Below are 27,403 nucleotides of genomic sequence, written 5' to 3' on the forward strand. Positions count from 1 at the left end.
CTGCCAGTTGCGTTGTCTGAGCTCTTGCAGTGAACTGTCTGTCTTACTCCTGTCTGTAGCTAATTGCTGGGTAAGTTGATGTGACAGCTGAAGTGTGTGTTGGTTTTTGGATACTGTGGAAGCTGTATTTCTCAATACTAAGTTATAATCAAAGCTAGAAGACTGCTGTTATTTCACACAACATCATAGTTCTTTTTTGTGTTTTGGGGAAGTGATTCAGAAGTGGAAGACTATTTTTATGTTGTTGTAGTGAAATACAGAAGAAAAGTGATATGTGAAGACAACTGGAATGCATCTTAAAGGCAGTAAAACACATGCTGACGTTGTGTACTCTTGGCATATGCACACTACACTTTGTTCTTAGAGGTGTATGGATCAGGAGGGTCATTTAAAAACCATTTTTGCACAAGCATAAAAAGATGACATATAATCCTGTTATGGACCATCATGTACACATGCTACATAACACACCTGTACAACTATTTTGGACTTGCGCTTGTGTCTGCACATACATAGACAAATTTCAATACACACTGTTTACTCTAAAATGTCTTTCAGAGACATATTAGTTATATATGCTTGCATGCTCATTACAGATATCATTTGAGAGTCACAGCTCTTTCAAAAAGGTAGGGGGTGGGGGGCTGTCATGAACCATTTATACATTTATGTACTTCAGGTCTGTTTCTTCGTTCAAGGAGTTAAGCATCATACTTGAAGTGAAATGAAATAAAAGTATCACTGTTGGTAGTTCTTTAATATATCAGAACAAAAAATATGAAACCATTAGGTTTTTCTAACTGGGAATCAATGCTGAACCATGGACCTGATGTTTTGTGATACAATTCACATACTCTGGACAGCAAGATTTGTTTTTAATAGACTTGATGGAAATGTCACAAATAAAAAATGTAAAATGACAGTCTGAACAAGTCTGAACTATAAAAATGGCTAGTAAATTGGAAATGAGATATTCATGAACCTGAAAATAAGTAAGTTGTGTAACAAAAACATAAAAAATAAATCAGCAGTGCTTGGCTGTGAGAGGCAATGCATCAGTTCTTTGTCCTCTCACTGTTCAGTGGCAGGGCTTCCCCAAGAGCATGACCTTGGTAGTTATTTGTGGAGCTTCCCTAATGTCTTGAGATGGCACAGAAATAGCCTCCAAGCACATGGCACTCAAGTTTTCTTTGACAGTTGCCAGACAAATGAACTGAACCAAAGTGGCCAGATATCATATTTAGCCAATGTTTATTTCTATATTATCTTGATTGTTGAGGTATTACATGTACTTCATTAAATCTGTATAGCATTATTAGCTATTGTAGCTTTTGTAATAGATGAAATTACTTCACAAGGCTCTTTCCTGTCTCACAAATTTTCCTAGGTGAATGATCTCCATTTCTCTTTTGAAGTATTGTAAAAGAAACAAGTTTCACTGAACTAACAATATGTAAGTGAAGAACACTATCAACTAAAGGAGAAATGCAAAAGTACTTCCATCAGTAAACCTAGCTGCCACTGACATCATAAAAGCTTATATATATAAATGGTGCTGAACAATAATACCCAGAGCTGTGGTTACATACTGGACTTATATTCTGAAGGTTGGTTAGACTCCTACATGTCAAAGTCCCATGAGTCTTATATTTTCTGATTAAATAACTGCAGTAGATAGTACTGTGAGGTCATCACCAATACACTTCCTTTTCTTAGTATTTCCTCTCACCTGTAAAATTCATAAAATGTTAACACGCAAAAAACATTCTCTATCAAGTGGACCTGTCTCCATAAAATACATTCAGTCATCCATATTTCACTTATAACAAGAATCAATTGATTAATGACCATTGACTGAGGAAACTTTGCTGTGATAAGTATTCTGTTTTAGGACAGTAACAAAATTGAGGAGGACAGTAGTAAATACATTCATTGCAACAGTACTTTAAACAGTTCATCAGGCTGCAAACTCTACAAAAATTTCAACAATGAGAAACTTGTTTTTTACTCTTTCCAAATCCCTGAACATTCTTCATCAGGAATTAGGCAATGAACATAACACATGGAAACAAAATACAGAAAACAGTTTTTTCAAGTTGTTTTTATGGATCAAAGAGTTTCATGGGATGGGACTTTGTGCTGGAATCCATAGAATGTGTTGTATGTTTGTATGTAACTGGAATAGCAACAATTTCAGCAGGCATCTGCATTTCAGACACATCATTATCAGACTGAAAAATCTCCAATTAATTCTGCAATGCATCTAGGAAAGGAGGCTTTTAGATTTCTAATTTTTCTGCTCATACAGATATACTGGGAACAGTTTAGTGGGTGGATAATGTCACTTGGTGTTTGAGAAGTTATGTACAAAACATCAGAATTTGAGAAAGGAGAAGGCATGACTTGGATTTTCATTGGATTATTTATAATGTTGAGAAAATTACTGGTTTCGAATGCAACTCAGGGAGAAGAGGGAGGGCACGATGTGATGATACTTGCATGCTGCAATTACTTTTAAGTAGTATTTCATCAGGAAGTTGCACTGATGGCGTTTTGAACTGCTGATGGCACTTCTCAGCTATGCCATGGATGCTTTCCAGCTGGCCGATGAGACCACAGACAGGTGGGCAGCAGCAAATGTACCAACACAACAGACACTTATTTTAAGAACAATGTCATTAACACTGCCAAGCTCATTGTGTAGGCCACTTCCTCGCACAAAAACCTGCAGAAATACATACACAGAGCTCATTAACTAAGTCAGTAGAGATACATTCTTAAGCATGTTATTACAATGCATAAATTTGTTAATGAAATAGTCTAGACATATATTGAAATATTTTTAAATTGTGAGTTTTGTATCTTGCAGAAAACATTTTACTCCATTAAACTTCAATGCAATTGTATATCCTGATATGTTTCACCAGCTTTTTAAAAACGTTGTAGTGGAAATTATAAAGTACACAAATTCAGGAAAAAATCTATTGTGACAACCAAATAGCAGTAATACTTCCAAATGCATAAAATCCCGTAAATACGAAATAGGTGGCTATCTGCAGATAAAATCAAGTAAAATCACATGTCAGTGAGCCGACTGTCATTCAATATACAATTATTACAGACAGTAGGGTCATTATTCTCTGTATAACTGCTACTCACTTTTAGTATGAATGAATCGTTTTCAAATTATAAAAGTAAGTGCTTTTGTTAACTGTACCTTTCCACTTTTCATGACACAATTTTAAACATTTTTACATACATGGAGGAGGTGCACAGAAATGATAAAATAAACAGTCCACATATAAATAAATAATAAAATATGCATACATTGAAGTTTGATTACTTTCGCTAATGTGTTACGGATGTTATAACTACACTCACTTTGAGCGGTTTTCTTTGAGTGTTCATAAGTGTGTTGCTGAAGATGTGTAACATATCACTTGTTATTGGCACAGTCAGAAAATTTGTATGAATTAGAAATATCAATGATTCCTACACATTTATAAGAAAACAAGCCCTCTTCTTGTTTTTGATCATTTACTGGTAGTATTTTTCTAAACATTTTTCTTGGTAGCACTCTGTAAATGACTTTCTAATACAACATAATCATTCTTTGTACATTTAGAAAAGTGACAGGTTTTCTTGTAATTATGATTTACCATCTTCTGCTGTACTCGTTGCTGTTGTGATCCACTCAACATTTCCAGAGTACTATATTAACTAACACATATTTTTTAGAAAATATAAACTTATATAAAAGATTTCTGCACACCAATTAATAACTCCATGTAATATCATGAACCATACTTTATGTGGTAATATAATTATCATATACTAAACTGTGGAATACAGGAGGAATGAGCAAGCAAAACACATTCTGCATGTAGGTTAAAGCGTTGCAGGAAGTACTCTGAAGTGAAAAGTAGAACTAATTTTCCTGAACAGCTTAGCATAAAATAATTTTATATCACTTCAATTGATTGTATTACCTGGCAACAATGTTAAACTTTCTTTAGTGGGAGTTCAAAACTACGGTTGATAGTAAAAGGAACTTACTTAGGAAGATAATTTTTCTTTTAACTCATTTCATATGCCCGAATCTCATCCTTCTTGATATGGTTCACTTAATGCAGGAGTTTGTGTGCATGTGTGTGTGTATGTGTATGTGTGTGTGTTTTCATGTTTATAAGGGTGGGGTAGGTATTACTCTTTTTATCTAAACCATTTAGTAACAGCCTGATTAGAAGCTTAAGTTGTGTTTGGTGATTTATTTTGAAGATGACTACTAGATAGCTCATGACAACTATCTTCTGAAACTGTTCTTGAATCGCCTATTTGAGAATACTGAAATTTAAAATCAATTATTAAAAAACATCTCTTAAAATATTACAAACATTTGTATGTGATCAAACACAAATATTAACTCTTTTAGAACTATGTGCAAGTTGAATACATAGTAACAGAAAGAAAACTATTAAGATAACAGAAATAAACTGGCATCACATTAATGTGTGGCTCGATAATAATTGGATAAAATGTCAAATTATTACTACAAGTTGAAATTTTCTCTGTGCTAATTTACAAAAATCAAGATTCAACAAAATACTTTTAAAAATTTACAAGATATACGTTTTCATCAGTTAAAATGGTAGAAAGTCCTTTGGAAATCTGTAGCTGTCCTGTTGTCAACAGTGAGTGTAAACTTAATGTAGCAGAGAATGCAGTGTTTAGCAGTTGATCCTGTCATCCAAAGATGTAGTTGTGTGTCATAGGAAAATGCTGTACTCAGAGCCAAATCATGGTCTCCCTTTCTTTTATGTAATTGGAAGGATGTGGCTGTGGTCAATTGGTGGTCTATCACATTTTCTCTGTTATGGAGAACCACTTTTCATTCCACTGGCAAATGGTTCGATATGCAAGGAGACAAGTGTTGTTTGCAACTGCAGTCCCTCCAAGTGTCCTTGGCTACTGTATCAGCAACATTACTGCTCCCATATTCTATATATCCTGATTTTCATTACATCAGGTTTAGAATACCTGTTAGCATTGTCTGTTGCCCACTTTACAGGATTCTCTATCATTGCTTTTATTTTCTATTAAATCTCTTGATCTCAATGCTTCTACAACTCCTTCTTTCCAAGTTTTTCTAAGCCTTCCACATTTTCTGCAGTTCGGTGTTATACACAGGTTAGTTTTCTTAGGTAACATGGATTCATCTATCCTTTGGGCATGGTGGTACCATATTAACTGTTTCCATTCCATGTCAGGTATTAATAGCCCTTCTACATCAATTCATAATGGATCCTATTTGTTATGTATTTTGTGTTGTCTGGATATTCCCAGTGGTCATCTGAACACATCTATTTTGGTGAACTTCAACTTTCTCTCCTCATCCTTTGTATCTCTTCATGACTCTGCCCCATATGACAAGGAACTTTTAATTAGAATTTCATAGATAATGTACTTCCATTTCTTTGTTATTTCGCTACTCCCAAGGATTCCATTTAAACATGTGATCAGTCTTCTAGCCTGAGTTATTCATTTCATAATTTCTTGACCATCTTTACTTATTCCTAAATATGGATAACTACTAGAAGCTGTAATTTACTCTGTAATGAGTTGGATTCTAGACAGTTCTGCCACTATTGCAAGATATTTTATTTTCTTCGCATTAAGTTGTAAAATCCATCATTTACATCTTCCTGAATTTTTTGTACCATATATTTTAGATCATCTTTTTCATTGGCAATCATAACTTCATCATCCACAAATTGCAGTGTAAAGCAGGTTTCTTCTACATTTTCTATTCCATTGATTTAGAGATTTTGCTAAATACATTTCAGAGAGGGTTAAGGTACTGATACCAACATAAATACACTTCCTTTTTCAATTTTATTTGTTTAGGTAAGTGTTGTGAAAATTTTTCCTTGGTTTTCTAGAGCAGACTGAGAGGCTCCTATTGGAGGAGAAATTTCTCCCTGTGGCAATGTTCAGATCAATCAAATTCATTTTGGGTAGCATAAAATTCTATGTCACACATAAACTTATGAGAAACACAATGTTTGGGAGAGTAGCTTGGAGAAAGTAACAGAGTAGTCCTAGATGTTCCCCTTTTTGGACCAATTATGATGTGTCATGGTTAAGAACTGGTGTACCAGGATATTTAAAACACAATTAAAATAGGTTTATAAACACCTTTGGAAATATAACTTACTGTTTGCAGTGTTTGGCCAATGGCTTTGCCACAGTGGTAACATCGGTTCCCATCAGATCACCAAAACAAAGCACTGTCAGGCTTGCCTAGCACTTGGATGGGCCACTGTCCGAGTCTGCCAAGCACTGTTGCAAGCAGGATGCATTCAGATCTTGCAAGGCCAATTGAAGAGCTACTTGACTGACAAATTTAGGAGTTACTTGACTGATGAATAGCAGCTCTAGTCATGAAACCTGACAACAGCCAGGAGAGCGGTGTGCTGACCACATGCCCCTCTCTGTCCACATCCAGTGACACCTGTTGGCTGAGGATGGCACGGTTGCTGGTTGGTACTGTTTGGCCTTCCGAGGCCTGTTCCGAAGGAGAGTTGATAATTGTTTATAGTGTTTTGTCACTTTCGAAATCTATGTGAGTGATATCTCAGATCTGTATAAGGAATGCATTATGGAGCTCTGAGTCCAACTGGTTATACAGGGTGTATCAAAAAGAATCATCTGATTTGGCACGTTTATTTTTCTGAAACTAATAAACCTATACAATGAATTTTGTTTTTTGATGAATGGGATATTTAAAAAAAAAATTCATATCTTTTCATAGGTGTTCAACATGCCCCGCTTGTGATGCACGGCATATGTAAATGCGGTATTCAAATTGTTCCCACACTGCAGTGAGCATGTCTTGATTTACAGTTTCCACAGCTTTTGTTATGTGAGGTCTCAGTTCACTCACTGTTGTTGGTGATGGATGCACATAAACAGAGTCTTTTATGAACACCCACAAGATATAATCACATACAGTCAGGACCAGTGACCTTGGAGGCTGTAATGTACAGCTGAATCATTTGGCCTGGTGCAACTGGTCCATCATTCAATAATCCTGATTTAAAAATTCCTGCACTACTGCTACCTAGATGGAACCATGTAAAACTCTTAAGTTTGCTCTTTGCAACAATATGTTGTTCACACACATATCTCAAATAACATATGATTTTTTTTTAAATTGGGTGATTCTTTTTGATACATGCTGTATTATATGTGATATGTATTTGAGAGCTACTCCTGATGATGATGGATTATGCTGTCAAAACAGAACTCTCAGAGTAGCCACCACATGGCTGAAACTGGCAATTCATCAGCCTAGATGGATCTACTGGTTCAGTAAGCATTGGATATTAACCTTGTCTCTTCACAATGAACAGCATCAATCATCTTACAGCACATCTGTTTCCCATACATTATAAAGTACAATAATATTGAAAAAAAATTCCAAGATACCTTGTAAAAATATGGTACTTGAGACCATTCAGCTCCAAATGTCAATTACCATAAATACTTCATAATTTCTAGTCCTCGTGTGTATCACACATTTAAATCGTTTAGAAATGATAGCTGAGGTAATTTGTTACAAAAATAGTATCCGAAACCTTCTTTGAATGTACAAGATTTGAAATGGTGTCCCCTTCACTGAAGGTTCAACTAAATCAAGCTAAGTTTAAGAATTAAGAACTACATAAATCATGTCTTCTGGTGAAGCAATGAAACCTGCCTTTTCTGATGATTCTTTCAACATTTTAGTCGGCATATTATGGCTGGAAGAAAAGAAAATTGCATATAAATAAATAGTATTTGACATGACTCTGTGCTATGATTGAAATTTTTTGACTGTAATAGTGAAGAAAGTGATGTTTAGTATGTTTCTTTAAGGAAGAAGATTCTACTGCAAGAAGTGTTCAAATACAATATAATGAGCTTAATAATGAAACTAAATGATTAATGGAAAATCTCATATAAAGATGTGAAACAAATACTAACAAAGAGATAAAGGGGCTGGCCAATACTTACCTCAGCTCAGTACAGCCGATAGATACACATAAAACAGAACTGAAAATTTACATTCCTAGCTTTCGGAACAAATGTTCCTTCATCGGGGAGGAGAGAGGGGAAAGAAAGGGAAGAAGGGAAAGGAGATTCAGTTACTCACAACCCAGGTTATGAAGCAACAGGGAAAGGAAAATGGGAGGGTAGCAAGGATGGAGGCATGGTTGTCAGAGGGAAGCCAAAGATATTCTACTGTAAGTACTGTGCCAGCTTCAAACCAAAGAGGATGCATACAGAAGTAAAGAGGTATATAGTATAAAGATAAACACAACTATGTAGGATGAAAAGATGCTTGAATGGCTAAAGAGGAAAGGGAAAGAGGAGAAGACTGAAGAGTGAATGGGAGTGAGGTTGTTTAACGTAGGTTCAGTCCAGGGGGATGGCGGGATGAAAGAATGTGTTGGAGTGCAAGTTCCCATCTCCGCAGTTCAGAGGGACTGGTGTTGGGTGGGAGAAGCCAAATGGCACATACGGTGTAGCAGTTTCCTAGGTCCCTAGAATTATGCTGGAGGGCATGCTCCGCTACTGGGTATTGGGCATCTCCTAGGCGGACAGTTCGTCTGTGTCCGTTCATGCGCTCAGCCAGTTTAGTTGTTGTCATGCCGATGTAAAAGGCTGTGCAGTGCAGGCATGACAGTTGATAAATGACATGTGTAGTTTCACATGTAGCCCTGCCTTGAATTGTGTATGTTTTACCAGTAGCGGGGCTGGAGTAGGTGGTTGTGGGGGGATGCATGGGGCAGGTTTTGCAGCGGGGTCGGTTACAGGGGTAGGAACCGCTGGGTAGAGAAGGTAGTCTGGGAATATTGTAGGGTTTAACAAGGATGTTACGGAGGTTAGGGGGGCGACGAAAGGCAACTCTGGGTGGTGTGGGGAGAATTTTGTCAAGGGATGATCTCATTTCAGGGGTTGACTTGAGAACAGATTTCTCGAGCAATACATTCCTCCCCGTCCAACAACAATGTTCCTACCCCCAGACCACACAGAATCATCCCCCTTGTCACTCAATATTATCCTGGCCTCGAAAACATCAACAAATTACTCCGCCAGGGATATGACTTTCTCAAGTCAACCCCTGAAATGAGATCATCCCGTGACAAAATTCTCCCCACACCACCCAGAGTTGCCTTTCGTCACCCCCCTAACCTCCGTAACATCCTTGTTAAACCCTACAATATTCCCAGACTACCTTCTCTACCCAGCGGTTCCTACCCCTGTAACCGACCCCGCTGCAAAACCTGCCCCATGCATCCCCCCACAACCACCTACTCCAGCCCCGCTACTGGTAAAACATACACAATTCAAGGCAGAGCTACGTGTGAAACTACACATGTCATTTATCAACTGACATGCCTGCACTGCACAGCCTTTTACATCGGCATGACAACAACTAAACTGGCTGAGCGCATGAACGGACACAGACGAACTGTCCGCCTAGGAGATGCCCAATACCCAGTAGCGGAGCATGCCCTCCAGCATAATTCTAGGGACCTAGGAACCTGCTACACCGTATGTGCCATTTGGCTTCTCCCACCCAACACCAGTCCCTCTGAACTGCGGAGATGGGAACTTGCACTCCAACACATTCTTTCATCCCGCCATCCCCCTGGACTGAACCTACGTTAAACAACCTCACTCCCATTCACTCTTCAGTCTTCTCCTCTTTCCCTTTCCTCTTTAGCCATTCAAGCATCTTTTCATCCTACATAGTTGTGTTTATCTTTATACTATATACCTCTTTACTTCTGTATGCATCCTCTTTGGTTTGAAGCTGGCACAGTACTTACAGTAGAATATCTTTGGCTTCCCTCTGACAACCATGCCTCCATCCTTGCTACCCTCCCATTTTCCTTTCCCTGTTGCTTCATAACCTGGGTTGTGAGTAACTGAATCTCATTTCCCTTCTTCCCTTTCTTTCCCCTCTCTCCTCCCCGATGAAGGAACATTTGTTCCGAAAACCAGGAATGTAAATTTTCAGTTCTGTTTTATGTGTATCTATCGGCTGTACTGAGCTGAGGTAAGTACTGGCCAGCCCCTCTATCTCTTTAATAATGAAACTGTAATTCAACCCAGAAGGGTTAACATTAGAAGGAAAAGGTGTATTTGTGAACCACATGTTGTGCATCTAAGTAGCCTTAGAGGCCTCATTGATGTTGAAGAACATTCTCCCGTGGATTTACTTGTGCAGGAAGGTTTACAGTACTGCTGCTGTCAGCAGGGTCAGGTTTTCAGGTGTGCAGTCTGCTGTAGGAGTGATTTGAGGCTTTTGTGCTCCATAATCTCAACAAGATAACAGTGAAATAACTAATAGAAACACACAGCTTCCACTGCAGCCTGACTAGGTAATGAATTCTGGCAGATGGACTCGAAGAAGGGAAAGGGCTAGGGAGAAAAGGGCAGCAAGGGAACAGGAATGAAAAGTGTTCTTACCCTTATACAGGCAGAGGAAATCACAAGTGGTACACAAAGAGATAGGAGCCATGGTTTGGGGGACATGGGGCAGCAAGATAAACTGGAGGAAGAGGGAGAATAATGAGAGAACCATTTTTTTAAGTATGTTATCAAAAATCTTAGCTACAACTTTTGCCTTGTTTATGTGCCTGCCTGCCAGTCATCTATATGGTGAGTGGTTATCTCTTCTTTTACTGTTGTTTAAAAACTATAAATAGCTGAGTCAGAAATGTACTACTATCCTACACTTTAGAAAATGTTCAAAATTTACATATTAATCTAATCAAACCCAGGTGTTATACTGCAAGCCACTCACAGAACTGATTCCAGTTCTTACATTTTGAATAGTCTGTTATGCCTGTGATTCTTCAGTTTCTGTCAGCATATTTGTTGACTGAACAGTCCACAGATGTACTGCCATCCCATAGTGTTCAAAAGGCACAATATTTCAGACATTCCGCCATCTTCAGGAGTTCTGACAAACTGACCTCCTCAAGGTGCACTGCCAACTTATATCCCTTCCTCCCTTGAGTTGTTCTTTATGCAGTCCACTACTAAAATATGCACCAGGGACTGGTGCATATTATCGACTGGCACTACTGGTATAATCTTATTAAGGTTTGGGAACCAGCATTGTGTCTCATTAGGAAGACACTCAGCAAACACAATATTCTAGTAGCAAAGGCAGACAGAGTATACCCACACCACAGCAATTGGACCACAGACATTGTCGCAGTTGCCTCTACAACTGGCGACACATGCTCTTGGGCACAGACAATGTACAGAATGTCTCAAAGGGAAAGGGGATTCAAGTTGGCCGTGTACCCCGAGGAGGTCAATTCATCAGTGGACCATTGGTACACCCATGGACTGTTCTGTAAGCTATATGTATATATCTTTAATATTCAAGGCAAAATGCAGTCATTTACTCCCTGAAGTCTCACAGTACATATGTAATTGAGTATTTGGTTGACTCAATTGGTATTACCATGAAAGCTTTTCTTCATTTCCTGGGATCTAGCCTTGTGCACAGAAATTATAGGCAGGAGTGAGTGGATTTGTTTATCAGCCCTCATGAATTATCCTAGATATCTTTATTTTAGTTGATGATGAAAGAGGTTTATAAAATTCAAGCATTTAATCAATTTCTTATTCTTACTCTCCCTGAAAATCTTTCAAACTTTTGCTCCCTCTGTCTGAAATAATTATACATTTCATCTTGAGAGATCAATTTTGAATCTTTGCATCTGTAAATGTTAATGTAATGGAAAAACTTAGAAATTTAAAGGAAAAAATGGAAATCTATTTAAGCTTTGATTTAATGTGACACAGTATGTCAACGGGAGCTAAAATTAGGGCATTAAATATAAAGGAAGACAGAAGCAAAGTCCATATCCCAGAACTGAAATATGAAAGTGAAATGAGCTGAGTGAAATTAAATGAAAACATAAGGTGCTAATAACTCAAGGTTGATAGATGTGCATATTCCTTATAGAGGTACCTTCATTTTCTTACAGATTCGTATTCAGTTCGATTTTCTTTTAGTTCCTGTTTGCTGGAAAACTTATTTTAAATAGTTTTTAGTGTATATTCACAGTTGCCTCTAGCATCATGAGTAATTCAGTTGCTTCACCAAACAGGTGGTGAGCATTTGCAGCAATGAGGACAGAATGCCTTCAGCGCGAGCTGGCAGACAGCATCGTGCGGATGGAACCTCTGGATGAAATACGACTGTTGCTAGCTGGAGGAGCCAAGGCAAATGAGCCAGTTACTGCCCAGGGTCTGCGACCACTGCACTATGCAGTGTGGCAAAGGTATTCTGGAGCTGCTACTCTGTTACTGGTGCGAGGTGGAGATGTCAACGCCCGGGATGAATGTGGTTATTCAGCTCTGCATTTAGCTGCCGAGCATGGGTTAGTATAGGGAAACATACATTATTATTGGCATTAATAATAAATTCTTTTAGTCTATACCATATGCTGTAAATGTTAAACTGATGAGCCAAAACATTATGGCCACTTGCATAATAGCTTGTTTGTCCATCTTTGGAATGAAATATATCACTGATTCTACATATCACGGATCCAATGGTTTGTTGGTAGGTTTGTGGAGGTATGAGACATTCAATATCCATGCACAGGTTGTGTAATTTGCATAAATAATGGGCTGTTGATTTGCATATGTGGTGGTGGCACCCGACAGTGACCCAAATGGGTTTCGTAGGATTTACATCAGGCGAATTCTGTCGGTGAGACATCAAGTTCACTATAATGCTCCTCAAGCCACTGTGGCTCAGAAATGGCTCAGAGACATGGACAGTTACCTACCCGGTGATCAAAAAGTCAGTATAAATTTGAAAACTGAATAAATCACGGAATAATGTAGATACAGGAGTAAAAATTGACAAACATGCTTGGAATGACATGGGGTTTTATTAGAACCAAAAAAAACAAACGTTCAAAAAGTGTCCGACAGATGGCGATTCATCTGATCAGAATAGCAATAATTAGCATAACAAAGTAAGACAAAGCAAAGATGATGTTCTTTACAGGAAATGCTCAATATCATCATTCCTCAACAGCAGCTGTAGTTGAGGAATAATGTTGCGATCAGCACTGTAAAGTATGTCCAGAGTTATGGTGAGGCATTGGCATCGGATGTTGTCTTTCAGCATCCCTAGAGATGTCAGTCAATCACGATACACTTGCGACTTCAGGTAACCTCAAAGCCAATAATCACGCGGACTGAGGTCTGGGGACCTGGGAGGCCAAGCATGACGAAAGTGGCAGCTGAGCACACGATCATCACCAAACGACGCACGCAAGAGATCTTTCATTCGTATAGCAATATGGGGTGGTTCTAATAAAAACCCAGGTCATTCCAAGCATGTGTGTCAATTTTTACCTCTCCATCTACATTATTCCGTGGTTTATTAAGTTTTCAAATTTATACTGACTTTTTTATCACCCGGTATACCTCTGAAAGATGAAATTGCTGTTGGGAAAGACATCAAATGTGAAGGGGCGCATGTGGTTCACAGCTGTCAGCGTGTCTTCAGTTTTTAGAACAGGTCAAACACATGTGCAGGAGAATGTCTCCCACAGCGTAGTACTCCTCCCATCAGCCTGCATCCATGGCACCCTGCAAGTTTTGAGCTGCTGTTCAGCTCAATGTTGGTATTTGTGGAGATGACCATTGACCAGGTGTAGCAAAAATGTGATTACCCGAGGAGCCAACACATTTCCATTGATCAATGGGCAAATCCCTATGGTTCCATGTCCCCTGCAATCATAATTTATGTCATTGAGTCAATATGTGAATATGTAGAGGTGATCTACTGCGGAGCTCCATGTTCAACAATGTACAATAAATGGTATGTTCTGAATCACTTGTGTGTGCACCAGCAGTGATGCCACAGATCATCCATCCTACTTTAAGGAGCAGACAAATCTCTGAACCTCACATTCTGTGAAGAGTAGCTGAAGTCTAACCATTTAACGGCTAGTGCTAGTTGGACTGTCCTATCTCATTCCGTAGATGCTCACAACATTAGCACATTTGATGAGCTCTGCTGTTTTTAAGATACTCATTTGGAGGATCTGCATGATAATAATCTGCCCTTTCTTTAAGTCACTTATCCCAATGTATTTCCCAATTTCCAGTGTATATCTTTGTTAGGATGGTTACCCAACTGTGTCTGCTCCACTTATACAATTTTGTTACCATGTCATGCACCTGCAATGTCGCCAGGCAGCATCCAACCTCGTGGTGGGCAGTGGCCATAATGTTTTTGCTTATCAGTGTATAACACTAGTTCAGAGGATATATATGCAGGACATCATCTATTATATGTGTAAGTAGTTGTAAATAGTCATAAATATAAAGATAAAATAGGGCTAAATGCAGAAAAACGTCTGCTTATTTGAGCAATGAACTACAAAAAACCGATAGTCTTCAGTTTTTGCCTCTGAAGATAGATCACAACCACAGATTTATTGTTTCATCTTAATTTGGATACATTTGCTGCATACAGTATTACAGACATATACAATCTAAAAGAGAAGAAATCAATTTATTCACCATGTCTCCATTATAAATGGGTTGTCCAATCAATGAAGAAAAAGAAGGGGAAAAAAATTCATGTAAACACAAATTTTTGTACAGTGATAGGGGAGTGTCATGAACAACATACTAGAAGTCCCCACCTGTGATGTGTGAACATTTGGATGGGATTTGGGTGGTGTGGCTTTTAAAGGTCACTTTCTTATGTCTTTCTTGAATAACTGAAAAGCAGCTTCTAGATAAATTTTTCCCTGACATAGAATTTAACTACATGAAACTTCCTACCAAAAAAAATTCTATTGATTTTTTCTCAAGGGGTAATGTTTTCTCTAGGGGTAATGTGTGGTCTCAGCTCTCTGAGACTGCTGATGTGTGTGCAAGTTGCATTTATGTGAGTGTGTGCATGTGTGTACGTGTGTTTACTGCTGACAAAGGCCTTAATGGTCGAAAGCTTTAATTGTGTGAATCTTTTTATTGTGCCTATCGCGACTCAGCATCTCCATTATATGGTGAGCAGCAACTTTCCTTCTCTGGTATTGTTACATTCCATTCTGGATTTTGCATTGTTTGTTTTTTGCATTAGTATTATTAGTAACTCAGTGCACAGTGCAGAAAGTAAATGTGACCTGGGCATGTTTCCACATTGTGTCATCAGTGATTCGTAAGGTGTTCTGCAAATGGTCAATACAACTGTGTGAAACACCCTATAGTTGGCTCTTGTGACTTAGTGGGGTAGGTGGAGTGGGGAATCACCTTCTTGCTCTTCAGTTTGCAGACCTATAAGTAAGGAAAGTCACTTATACTTCTACCCTTCGCCCCTACCTCCCTCTAACCTATTAGATGTCCTTAATATGATTCTATTGCACTTAGATGCGATACACACATTCAATATTTGTTCTTAACTCACTTCATTTAACAGTAATCATTAATTTTATACCATCAAAACATTATTTTTAATAGTATGTAATTTTCTATCCCATGAAACATGGATACTATTAGTCCTAGAGAAGAAATTAATAGTATCCTTTTTTAGGAAATCTAACTTGATTTAAATTTGTACTGAGTTCCCCTATTTGTCCTTTTTTGATCTTTGATGAATGGTTTAGGGTTGCAGAATCATTTCTAGAGGAAAGCAGGCATTCAGGGACAATAAACGGTTTAGTCACATTAATGTGAGCACCACACTATGTTTGATGTCAACATGCAATAACCACGCACAGATGTCTGGTGACGGCACTAGCAGTGTAGGTTATACAATGCATGTCAGGGGGCTTCAGAAAACAGTGCCATTCTTGCAATGTGTCACGGCACAATTTATCTGATGTACAAGAGGTCTTGATCATAGGCATTCGGGGCAAGGCTGGAAGAATTTCCAAAACAGCTGTGTTTGTACACTGTTCGTGTACAGTCATATACTGTGCATGGCAAAATGGCACTATTCAAAACATACTGAGGCAACTGTGCTGCAACATGAGCCATAAATGACAGGCATGAATGATGGCTGCAGACATGTGTATGGGCGAACAGACATTCAACTGCTGAGCAACTCCCTACCAGGATGAACCTAGAGGCTACCAACAGTGTTTCCTTAGTGGCCATTCAGCGAATGTTGCTGTGTATGGGCCTCTGCAGCAGCTGCCTAGTTCACGCACCCATGTTGAGTGCTATTTATCAGTGACAAAGGCTGGACTGTGCATGCCGCTATTGCAACTGGACATCCAGTGAGAGGCAACAGGTAACCTTTTCAGATGAATCATGTTTCATGGTTTATCAGGCAGATGGTCAGAGGCATGTATGGTGTGAAACATCTGAAAGCAAACACCCTGCAACAGTCGTTGGAAGGGTCCAGGCCGGAGGAGGGAGTGATATGATCTGGAGTGATCTCATCATTCTGGAAGGCACAATGGATCAAAGGAAGTATGCATCTATCCTTGGGGTCTATGTCCACCCCTATATGCAGGTTTTTTTCCTTGGTGTGATGGCATCAACCAACAGGACGATGCAATGTGTCGCACAGCCCGCAGTGTACATACGTGGTTCGAAGAGCATGAAAATGAGTTTACTGTACTCCACTGGCAACCAGACTCCCTATACTTAAACCTAATTGAGAATCTGTGGTACCACCTCAATTAAGCTGTACATACCATGGATCCTCAACTCAGAAACTTAGCACAACTGGCCATGGCACTTAAGTCAGCTTGGTTCCACATCCCCGTCAGTATCTTCCAGAACCTCAGTGGCTCTCTTCCTGCGCATCTCACAGTGGTATGTGCTACAAAGGTTGGTTATTCAAACTTTTGACAGATGGTCACATAATGTGATTGTACAGAGTATATCTGAATACAAAAGAATGTTTTAAGAATTGTATGTGGTGTTATTTGTGGAACATCCTGCAGAGACATCGCAAAAAATGTGGTATTTGGGAGAGTTGTTTCGCTATACATGTATTATGGCTGTTCTGTGGTCTTATCAACATTTCTTTTGTCTCCAAAAATAATTAAAAGCGTGAGTGTATATTAGGATAAAAATAACTTCTTACAAAGACTAAGTGTTTAATGTTAGAACATAAAGAAGCCACATTCTAGGATATACATGTATTCAACAACCTGCTAAAGCGTGTTACATGTCTTGTAGTTTTAGGTATAGGGCTGTTTTTAAAGCAACTGTGTTTTGTGTGATCCATTTAAATGAACTAACTGGAATATCATAAATAATTTTTTTGTAATGTAAGTTCATTAAACATTGGAGAAGGCTTATAAACAGTTTGCTCATTCATTTTCAATGGTTTGTTGGTTCAAATGGCTCTGAGCACCATGTGACTTAACTTCTGAGGTCATCAGTCATCTAGAACTTAGAACTAGTTAAACCTAACTAACCTAAGGACATCACACACATCCATGCCCGAGGCAGGATTCGAACCTGCGACCGAAGCGGTCGCTCGGTTCCAGACTGTAGCGTCTAGAACCGCACGACCACTCCGGCCGGCAATGGTTTGTATATGAGCGACTGAATTCAGAGACAAATTTACTGAGAAGTTGATTCATGTTGGGGACATCCCAAAACAGCAACCATATATGAAAATGCAAAGGAAGTGCAAGGTATAGTATCGGATAATGAGCAAATTAATGTGCAAATAGATGATGCCACAGGCATATTAGATGAAAGACTGTGACACTTTTTACCTGGAGAGTTAACCATTGGGTAGTTTTGCACAAAGTGTCATATTTGTTGAATGCTGGTCGAAACTAAATACATAAGTGGATTTTTCAGCATTCCAACTGAATTTCTACACCAATTTTATTACTGTGGTATTAATTTATACCGGAAATGAAACAGAAATTGAAGTAGTGGATGGAACCCCCTGAGCTGTGTGCAAAACGAGATGAAGTCAATTTCATGTGCCAGAGAGGTTAACCAATGCTTTTTGAGATGCTAAAAGGGTTCTTCTGAATGAATGCTGTGTGAAGGATAAAACTATAGCTAGTTAATGCCACACAAGTTTTCTGGACCAATTGAATGAAAGATATTTGAGAAGAAGCCTGGGTTGCAAAAATTTAATAAGTTAATTTAAAAAAAAAAATTTAAATTTTTCACTAAGACCTTGATCTCAACCAAAAAGAAGTTTTGACAGTGGGAAAAACTAAGGAATCTGAATTATGAACAGTTGAAAAATCTGTCTGGGACACTACTATTACATATAAAGAAAATTGTGTCTAAAATGTTATCACAATGAGAAGGATATGGCTGCTGTACATGGGTATTTGCACACCATCAAGAATCAAAATGCAGGGGTGGAATTTACTTGCTGGAAAAATGTTTGATGATGTCCATGGACCAAGAAGGAGACTTTCAACAAAGAAGTGCACTGTTTACATAATAAACACATTCTTCTCTCCTTCATAAACGCAAATGAAATACTATATTGTCACTACAACTTACATAAATGTGTAACACTGAAGAAAGAGCAGCCAAAAATTGTTTAATTGTTTGTTAAATAATTTAAAATTAGGAATTTTTATTTTACATTACCATTAATGTCATTGTTGGGAACTAAAGGCAAGATAGGAAAAGTGCCATAATTTCCAAAGATCTGACAGACTGATCAGAATCATCATAAGACATACAGTAAACTAAAAAAGTAGCATCTGCATGCAGTCATTTAGTAATGAGTATACCTGAAGGACAAGTTTCACATTTTGCTGTATACGTGTTAAAAAACATGCATGTTAACACTTTTAGATAGAACAAAATTTTCACTGTGGGAATTATATTGACAATGGAATTTTGATGTTTCTTGTACCACTAGATAGCTGTACACTTACCTCACATTTGTGTCCAATAGATACACAGAACTGGTATCATTACTGCTGCAGCAAGGAGCTCGCGTCGACTACCGTGAGCCTACTGATGACCCTTTCCCACGCACCACTCTCTGCGATGAGCCTCTGCGTCTTGCCATTCGTAACAGGTAGAACTAATATTATATGACCTAAATTAGTCTTCAATTAAGTACTGTATTGTATTTTGTAATATTGTGAGAATGTATGAAAGTATATCCATATTAAAATAGTCACAATATAGCCAATAATCCCTCACCTTTCTCCCAATATTTTGTTTAGTTTCAGTTTGTAATTAATTATAGCTACTTACAAGTTTAAAATTGAATATCCCATTTTTTATCATCGTTACCTTTCATATTGTTTTTTTTTGCAATAATTACTTTGTAATTTGAAAAAATTATCTATTTGGACATAAATATTTCTGTTTTTATGGTTGTATATATTCCAAAACATTTACATAATTAATTTTCAAATAAAAGTTGTGCCATGATCTCTTATGTTTTCCCAGTGTTACTGATTAATAGTGTACTTCTGGTTGCTCAGCTGAGCTGTTGTTTCCATATTATGCACTATATTTCAAGGACCAATCCAGCCATATTCTTCAAGTGTTGCAAGTTGTGCCAGTATGTGTATGCATTGCTTTGACTGCAATCAGATTAGGGAGTTGAAGTCACAATCAGTTATAAATAGTGGTGTGAGAGCAACAGTAGTTCACAATCTAGTTGTAATCAGATAGCAAGTGCATATAACAGCACAACTCACAGCACCTTAAGAAGATGACTGGGTTGGTTGTCAAAACATTGTGCATACTTATAAAATGGAAAAAAAAATCTGCTGAACACCCAGAAGTATGCCATCAAGTTTGTGGCAGCAAAATTGAGACCAATTTCTATCTGAGTATTTAGTTATGCAACATCAATAGTTTGCTGCATTTGCTAAGCACCTTTTGGCTCCTGAGCACAGAAAAATCTTTGCAAAACTTGTAAAAAAGAAGTTCTCATGAATAATCATCATGAACATCTGAAGCAATAGAAAGACCTCAAATGTTCATTTCGAAGGCTCCTCTTAAATCATTCGTATAAATGGCTACTTAAGTTTTGAATGGAAGTTAGAGAACTTTATGACTAATAGTATGGAAAAATCTGAGGGATATCTCTTAAATTATTAAAGTGTGTCAAATGCTTTAAGGGCACATCAAAATTAAGGGAGCTGCACATTCCACATTGATGTAGCATTCCCTGTGATATGAGACAGCTGGTGAGCACATTTTCATCCCTCCCCAGATGAAAATTCCTTCTTGTGGATATAAAAGTGAATCTTATGAATGATGCTGTGTTAATTATTCATCCCAAGGTTCCTGTTGTGATTGACACTAAGTTGCAGTTAGTTTTACGCACTACATGTTATTTCAAGTAATGTGATTTTTTTCAGAAATATTGTATATGTGAGAAAAGACAGTTATGTTCAAGTTTATTGATGATCTGATGAAGAAGTTAGCATCTGCAAGGGTGTATGAATCCTTGCAAGATGGTGCATTCATAAGCCATTTGAGACAAAACCTGTACTCTGATAATGTCAGGCCTTTCAGTCAAAGGGGTTTTGTTCTGCAGTTAATTAGCCCAATGTAAGCACTCTTTCTTGCCAGCACCATTGACAAGAGACCCAGCAGTCAGTTGAAGTACCCCTATGTGGCACCTCTGAAATTGGTCATTATGCTGACTGACATTTTAAGAAATGAACAGAGAACAACCGAGAGGGTCATATTCTTAATTCAGACCCCAAAAACTTATATTTTTACAGTGAGCACTTTCATGTGATACATTTAGGTAAACAAATCAATTAAACTATTGGAAAACATGCTATTTTAAATTATAAAATTCTTTAATTATGGAAGGGCAACATGTTACTTCATTGCCACAGCTGCAAAGAACTGTTTTTACAAAAACATAACTATTCTTTGTTGCCAACTGTATTTATCAACAATTGTGAAAGAAGCAGCTTACTTTTTCCCCACTTGGCTGCCACATTTGCTTTTACACTCATTTGTGTGCATGTATCAGATACCAATTATAGAGAACTTCATTTTTATGTACAAAAATGCTATAAACAAAGTCAAAAATATGATAATCATTGTGAGCTGTTTAGCACCAGTTAATTTATTTTTTGATAAGCTTTAATATTTTATAGTTGTTTTGACGTATTACACACAATCTAATTGTATTCAATAATCTTTCCCCAAAATAAGCATGCACAGTGTTTTTTGTGTTTTCAGTACATATAATGCATAAGCTGACTGATTTCCAGACTTTCATTGTAATGACATTACAGACATGCAGATGTGGCACGGATTTTGCTAGAACATGGAGCTGATCCCAACAAGCGTTACTTCTTTGGTTCTGAGATAAATCTCGTATCACCACTTGATGTTGAATTTATGCAGCTTCTATTGTCTTTTGGTGCTAATCCAGACTCACGAGATCGTGCTGGCCTAACTCCACTTATGAAAGCTGCTCGTTTGCCACAGGTTGGTGTGTATTATATTGTGTTATCACTTTAACATCAATACATCTGTGCTGGAATCATAAACATAGCCCGTGTTTTGTAGTGCATATTGAAGTTTCTGGAAGCACTACTAGAATTATCTGTGAGGAAGGAACGTAGCAATTGAAAGTGGTCTGATGCATGATTACCTAAGGAAAACAGAAGAACCTACTTTGATAAAATTACATACTGGTTCACATGTTTTGTGGCTCTCCAGGATTTATGATCTTATGTAGTCTATCCAAAAAAATAGATGAGCTTGAGAAAAATTATGTTTGAATTATAATAGTAGTCTTATTTTACTAGAAAGATTATTTCCTACACTGTTATGAAGAATTCAAAGACTCCATATGGTCAGCTAATAAGAAAAATGTGTTGCTGGTGAGACACCGGAGTTTTTAGCATTCTTAATCTGAAAGTGACTCTTGAAACAGAATATCACATAATTTTATTTTGCAGCATGGTTGTTTAATCAAAACTAAATTTCAAAATTAGCTAGCTGTAAATACCATATGCTTATCACTCACTTCTGCATAATAAATATGTTATTGATTTTTAGAGTGTTACTTCAAAGAATAACCTGGAATTCAACTATAAGTTAAAGATTTTATTTTTTGTTTGAAGGAATAAAAGAGTGTTGGATTTTAATGTCTCATTAACACTTAGATCTTTGGAGGGAGCTAAGTTTTGTTTGCAAGCTTCTCAAATTAATATTCTTAATTTAAAATATTGACCTTGGGTAAATCCAGAGTTTCACACATTTTAGGCTCTAAACTTCACTAATAAAGAAATGAGAGACTGTCACTCAGGAGCAGCATTCACTCTTGCTTCTAGGGAATGGAGTCTGTATTGTTACTCCTGTCATTTGGAGCTAATGTGAATGCAATGACGGATGAACGACATGATTATCGTACAGTTCTCCACTATGCTGTGCTCTCAGGAAATGTGGCTACAGTAAATCTTCTACTGAAACAAGGAGCTCGAGCATCATTTCCTCCAGAGTACCAGAAACCAACTCCTTTGGATCTGGCCATTCTAAGAGGTGATCCAGAGCTTGTCCGAATTCTCCTTGAAGCAGGTAATTATTTTGCTGGACTATGTACAAAGCCTCTAATTTGAATTTTTTAATAAATAATATTCAGAAATGGGTCTTTGGTATTTATGAGTATTAGAATGAATAATATAAACATAGAAGTTTTAGTAATTCAGAAATAACTGGTATGCCAACTTCCTCCAGAAATTTCAGTTTATCGTGTATTTTCCTATCCAGTTTCATCATAGAAGTTGTGTCTTCTGTTAATTCCGTATTTTCAATTTTTTATTCTGCTTCCTTGAGGCCCCTCTCTGTTTTGTTTACTTTCATATTTTCCATCAACATTCTTTGAAAACGATATTTTTTGTAACACTTTAAATGGTTGCGGAAATCCTGTCTCTCTTATGTTTTTTGTGATATACAGTAATAATTTGGATTACATCTTAGTTTTAATGTATTACTAAAGCATCCCATACTGTGTGAATTAATAAAAAATGTGTGTATGACCCATAAATGACTATAATGACACATATTTATTTGATAAGGGTCTGATTCCAATTAATGTTCTCTCAGAAGACTAAAATGTATTGGTAGTATTAAAATACTAGTGTTGTTTATATTTACAGACATTTTTCCTTAGTTCCTGCTACAATGTTTATCTTCTTCTTCTTCTTCTTCTTCTTCTCCTCCTCCTCTACTGCCTTTTGCAGATTAGGCCTTTCAGCCTGTTCTGGCCTCAGTTCAACAACCAAATATGCTTCATCTATTTCTATTAGGCATCATCAGGACCTGTAAAAATAAATAAAAGTGATGACATGTTTTTTTATGAGGTATATTTGCTTGTGATTTATCACTGTATTTTTCCTGGTGGTATATTTATGTTCTCCTGCTATTTACATTATTTACTATTATAGGATTGTGGTTTAGCAGTTAATTATCTGTCTTCTGTTCTTTTGATGTGCACATTCACTCTTTTGTAAGCACTCAATGAACATCATGTAGTGCTTACACAAGAGACAGTACATGAACAAAAATATTAGTAGACATAAAATTAAATGCTAAAACACACTGTTATGTTTTGTAAATAGTGTAAATAGTAAGATAACCTAAATGTGCTGACAAGAAACATTACACATTCAACAGTGTAAATAGGAAGACGCCCTAAGTGTACTGACAAAAAACATTACGCAACTCAACAAAAATATGTTGTTGTGTAGTTAAACAACTATACCTTTTATTCTTTTTGTAGAACACTGATAATGCCTAACGTAACATGGTAAAATATACGTGCTTGAAAACAATAAATATTCAGTTGCTAAACATGAATACTGTAAAATTAATCTTTATCTACATGATAAACACAATCAAAATACTTGCACCTCTTCCTATTTCTTACTGTTCTTTGATAGGAGGCATTTTTTCCATTGAATAACATTCTGAATGCAGTATTGTCATATTGTTACAGGAGCAGAGGTGAATGCCAGTTCTCCCATAATTGGTTCCCCTCTGCATGTTGCATGTGCGGAAAACATACCACACCGAGAAGAGCTTTTGCGTCTGCTGTTGACAGCAGGTGCAGATCCTAATTTGTTGGTTGAAAGTGATGGTGGGTCAAGTTTAAGGCCTGTGCTGTCTGAATATGTTGCTTCATCAGAGCATGTGTCTCCTGAGATAGTTGCACTACTGCTCAGATATGGGGCTAAGGTTTGTATTAAAATATATTTGATTATTAATATGATATGTTTCTTTGTATGGTAATACTGCCCTGTTTATGAAGATTTATCCTTCCCAAGATGGTTGATTTCAACAGTTCTTCCATGACTCAAGCTGTCAGGATGCTTCTCTCAACTTCAGCAGCTCTGAACTGCACCGATGAAAAATATTTCTGTTGCAATCTCCAAGACCACAAAATCCCCTTGGCCTGAATCTTCTCTAGCCCCAGTTCTCCTTTGTCTCTGTCCTCTTTCAGGCATCAAACTACTCCTTATCAATTGTCTTCCTCCATTTCAATTCCCCTTGATGCCTTCCAACCTCATTTCTTATTTTATTTGTTATTTTTAATTTATTTTATTCTTCCAGAGATTACTTTCTGTCACCTTTAATTTCCTCCCAAACATTTTTTTTATATGCAAACTCCCCCTGTTACTTCTTGTACATAATCATAACTAACTAACATCAAAGTATTAAATATTTTTTGTGATTATTTGAGGAAAGGATCATGATCAGTATTCTTCTGTTCACAATGCAGGTTGTGATGAAGACACAGTTTCGAGACCCCCATGGAATACTGAACTCTCTACACAACCTGTCCAAATCACCTCCAGGACTGTTCTTTCAACTAGCATCAGCAGCAGAGAGCTTTGATCCATGTATGATAAAGCGATCAGCAGCCCTTACAGAGGAACAAAAAGAATTTCTCATCAGCTTGGCCAGGAGTCCACTCCCACTTCTTAGTCAGGTCAGTAAACAAAAGCAATGTTATTGTACCTTGTACAGAAAATTGTTGGGAAAAAAATTAAAATTAATATGCCTTAGTAATTGAGATAACCACAAGTTCTGCTTAATTTAGAAGTGTGCTGAATACTACTTATACTGTGTTATTGTGAAATACTCTTACTGTGAATCATTTTAAACATTTCCAATATTGGCAGGTGTAACCTCGTAAAAGTATGTTGAGATCATATATTCAATTTTCTATTGGTACCATGCTTGTTGCACTCACAAGTTGCTGAGCCACAGAAATTATCTGAATGCATGTTTCTCTAGTGTATGTTGGTGACTTGCTCCAAGTGCCATATGTGTAAAGGTCTTACACAACATTGCCAGTTGGTAACAACTATTTATTATTACTGTTATTTTTTCCTGTATAATCAATCTTCTGTGAGTAATATATACCACTGCTCTTAACAGAGCTATCTGATTAGCCATTTAATGTAACTTAATCATTTCATGCACCAGCCCTCTTGTCATTGGCAGACAAATCATCTCAGTGTCAAATTCTCTGAAATGACTCGTACAGTCATTCTCTACAATTGCTTGCCAAGCATTCTGCTCAATGAATGTTACTCCTTATGATGTTAAACACAGGCAAAAGCCCCTTCATTGTAGCCTGAGATGAAGTTTTTACTTATTCTCACAATGCTCCAATGCTGTTGCTCAGTATTCTCATATGGATGAGCTGTACTAACACTAATTTTTATGGTAGCAAATTGATCAACCTTATTTGCTGAACCAGTATAAAAAAATGCAGATAGGGAAGTGAGTGTCCTCATGAGAGGATATTATGCAGTAGCCAGCTGGAGCCCGCCATTCCAATTGATGTGGTTTTTCAAAAGTCATATTTTCCATGATTCCCTGATGATCAAGTCTCAAAAGTTGGGTATATGGCACACAATTTTCTGTTTGTTATTCTCCATTAAATGACTTGTGGAAATAACAATATTCCACAATAGTGGATTTACTGGTTTGAAAGAGGTGAGTATGCTGTAGATTCATAACACACCCCTGAACTGTGCATTTGGTTCAACCTACATAAGACTTGACAAAGCCATGTGAAATCCTGTAAATTTCTGTGTCACATTGTGAAAAGCCATTCTCACTGAACCAGCAAGCACCAGTGTTTTAGTTGGAGGATAAAGGATTGTTTCAAAATGTTTCCTCATAAGTGTCCTTATTTTACTGGAAACATACCCTATGTATGATATGGAATCTGTCATCTAGTGGTCCCCATCTTCGTCCCTTTTCTATCATGTATACAGCTGTAGTGTTCTCTGTATTTGATAAAAGTATATCAATTTTCCTTTAATAAAATTCAGACATGTCACAACTCCAATTGCAGGCTGTTTGTTACATTCACATTTTATGTTAAAATTGACATTCATTGTATACAAATCGACTGGGGAAGGATTGAGATGTAAATGTAATTAAATCAGACTGATATTAATTTTGTTTCTATAGTTTTGAGGATACTTAAGCTGTTTGGTGAATCATTTTGGCAGTAATGTAAATTTGTGTGGAAAATGCCAAAAATTCATGTCCAGTTTGGCCAGTGCACCAGACAAATAGTAATTAACCTGGCACACAAAGAGATAATGAATTCTAATTTTTTATACAATCCTGAATGAATCTCATATTATGAAATGATTTTGGTTGCAGGCACGACTGTTTCTAAGGAGGTGGCTGGGGAAAAGGCTGCCAGAGGTCGTACCGCAACTTCCACTGCCAAGTGTGCTTGTCGGCTACCTGTTGTATGAGTGGCCTTAATACCACAAATGCAACTCAGGTGGCCTCCAGGATGTACATTCAAGCTACTCAGCCTGTGATCAAAATATGTTTTTTCTACTGTATTTGTACTTTAGTAGCTGATTGTTTTATATCCATGATTATTTGTAGATTAGTGTTTCTTAAAGAAAAAACATTTTTTACTGTTTATCACTATAGATGTGTGAACCACAATAAGGCAAAAGCTTCCTTAGTTCAGAATAGTTTTCAATGTCAAGCAAGAATAATGTAATCTGCAAATGTAATATGAATTACCATGAGAAAGCATGTAATGCCTTTAGGCCTGGCACTAGGATTGATAAGGCTCAGAGCACTTATAAGTGAGTGGTGCCCAAATTTATTTCATTATAAATAAACATTTAATTTGCTTAACAGTTTCTGATGTGAGCACATACTGGAAGTTAAATACGAAATTGTCCTTTCACTTGAATTCTTTTCTACCATAAATCTCTCTTTAACTTTTTGTTAATCATCTGTCTCTCATTTCTTCCTCTTTACCATTATCCATTTCCTTTAATCTTCTTCTTTCTTTAAATTATGTAAATAGGGCACCACAGAACATTTATAGAGCATAGAAAAAAAAACAATGAGACAGAAAATAAAC

At 37.2% G+C, this 27,403-nt stretch overlaps 1 protein-coding gene across 2 annotated transcripts; it reads left to right on the forward strand.

Moving 5' to 3' along the window:
• LOC124545260 (ankyrin repeat and SOCS box protein 14-like) lies at positions 1-26,907 on the forward strand. Of its 2 annotated transcripts, XM_047124136.1 has the most exons (8): positions 1-70; positions 12,183-12,455; positions 18,947-19,072; positions 21,273-21,468; positions 22,320-22,563; positions 23,984-24,222; positions 24,767-24,976; positions 26,674-26,907. In XM_047124136.1, exons 2-8 carry the CDS (start codon positions 12,202-12,204, stop codon positions 26,779-26,781), a joined length of 1,377 nt encoding a protein of 458 aa, XP_046980092.1. In that variant the 5' UTR covers positions 1-70; positions 12,183-12,201; the 3' UTR covers positions 26,782-26,907. The 2 variants fall into 2 exon arrangements, with proteins under 2 accessions (XP_046980092.1, XP_046980093.1); XM_047124137.1 differs by lacking the exon at positions 1-70 and having other exon boundaries at positions 12,266-12,455; positions 18,978-19,072.
• The last annotated feature ends 496 nt before the right edge of the window (positions 26,908-27,403 follow it).

Source organism: Schistocerca americana, chromosome 8, assembly GCF_021461395.2.
Source record: "Schistocerca americana isolate TAMUIC-IGC-003095 chromosome 8, iqSchAmer2.1, whole genome shotgun sequence".
In the NCBI taxonomy this organism is placed as follows: Eukaryota; Metazoa; Arthropoda; class Insecta; order Orthoptera; family Acrididae; genus Schistocerca; species Schistocerca americana.

What these genes read in the sequence shown, in the direction of transcription:
- LOC124545260 (XM_047124136.1), top strand. Translation starts at nt 12,202, where the DNA reads ATGAGGACAGAATGCCTTCAGCGCGAGCTGGCAGACAGCATCGTGCGG. An exon ending in TGCTCAGATATGGGGCTAAG is followed by an intron (nt 24,223 to 24,766) that starts GTTTGTATTAAA and finishes TTCACAATGCAG; the next exon opens with GTTGTGATGAAGACACAGTT. An exon ending in CACTCCCACTTCTTAGTCAG is followed by an intron (nt 24,977 to 26,673) that starts GTCAGTAAACAA and finishes TTTTGGTTGCAG; the next exon opens with GCACGACTGTTTCTAAGGAG.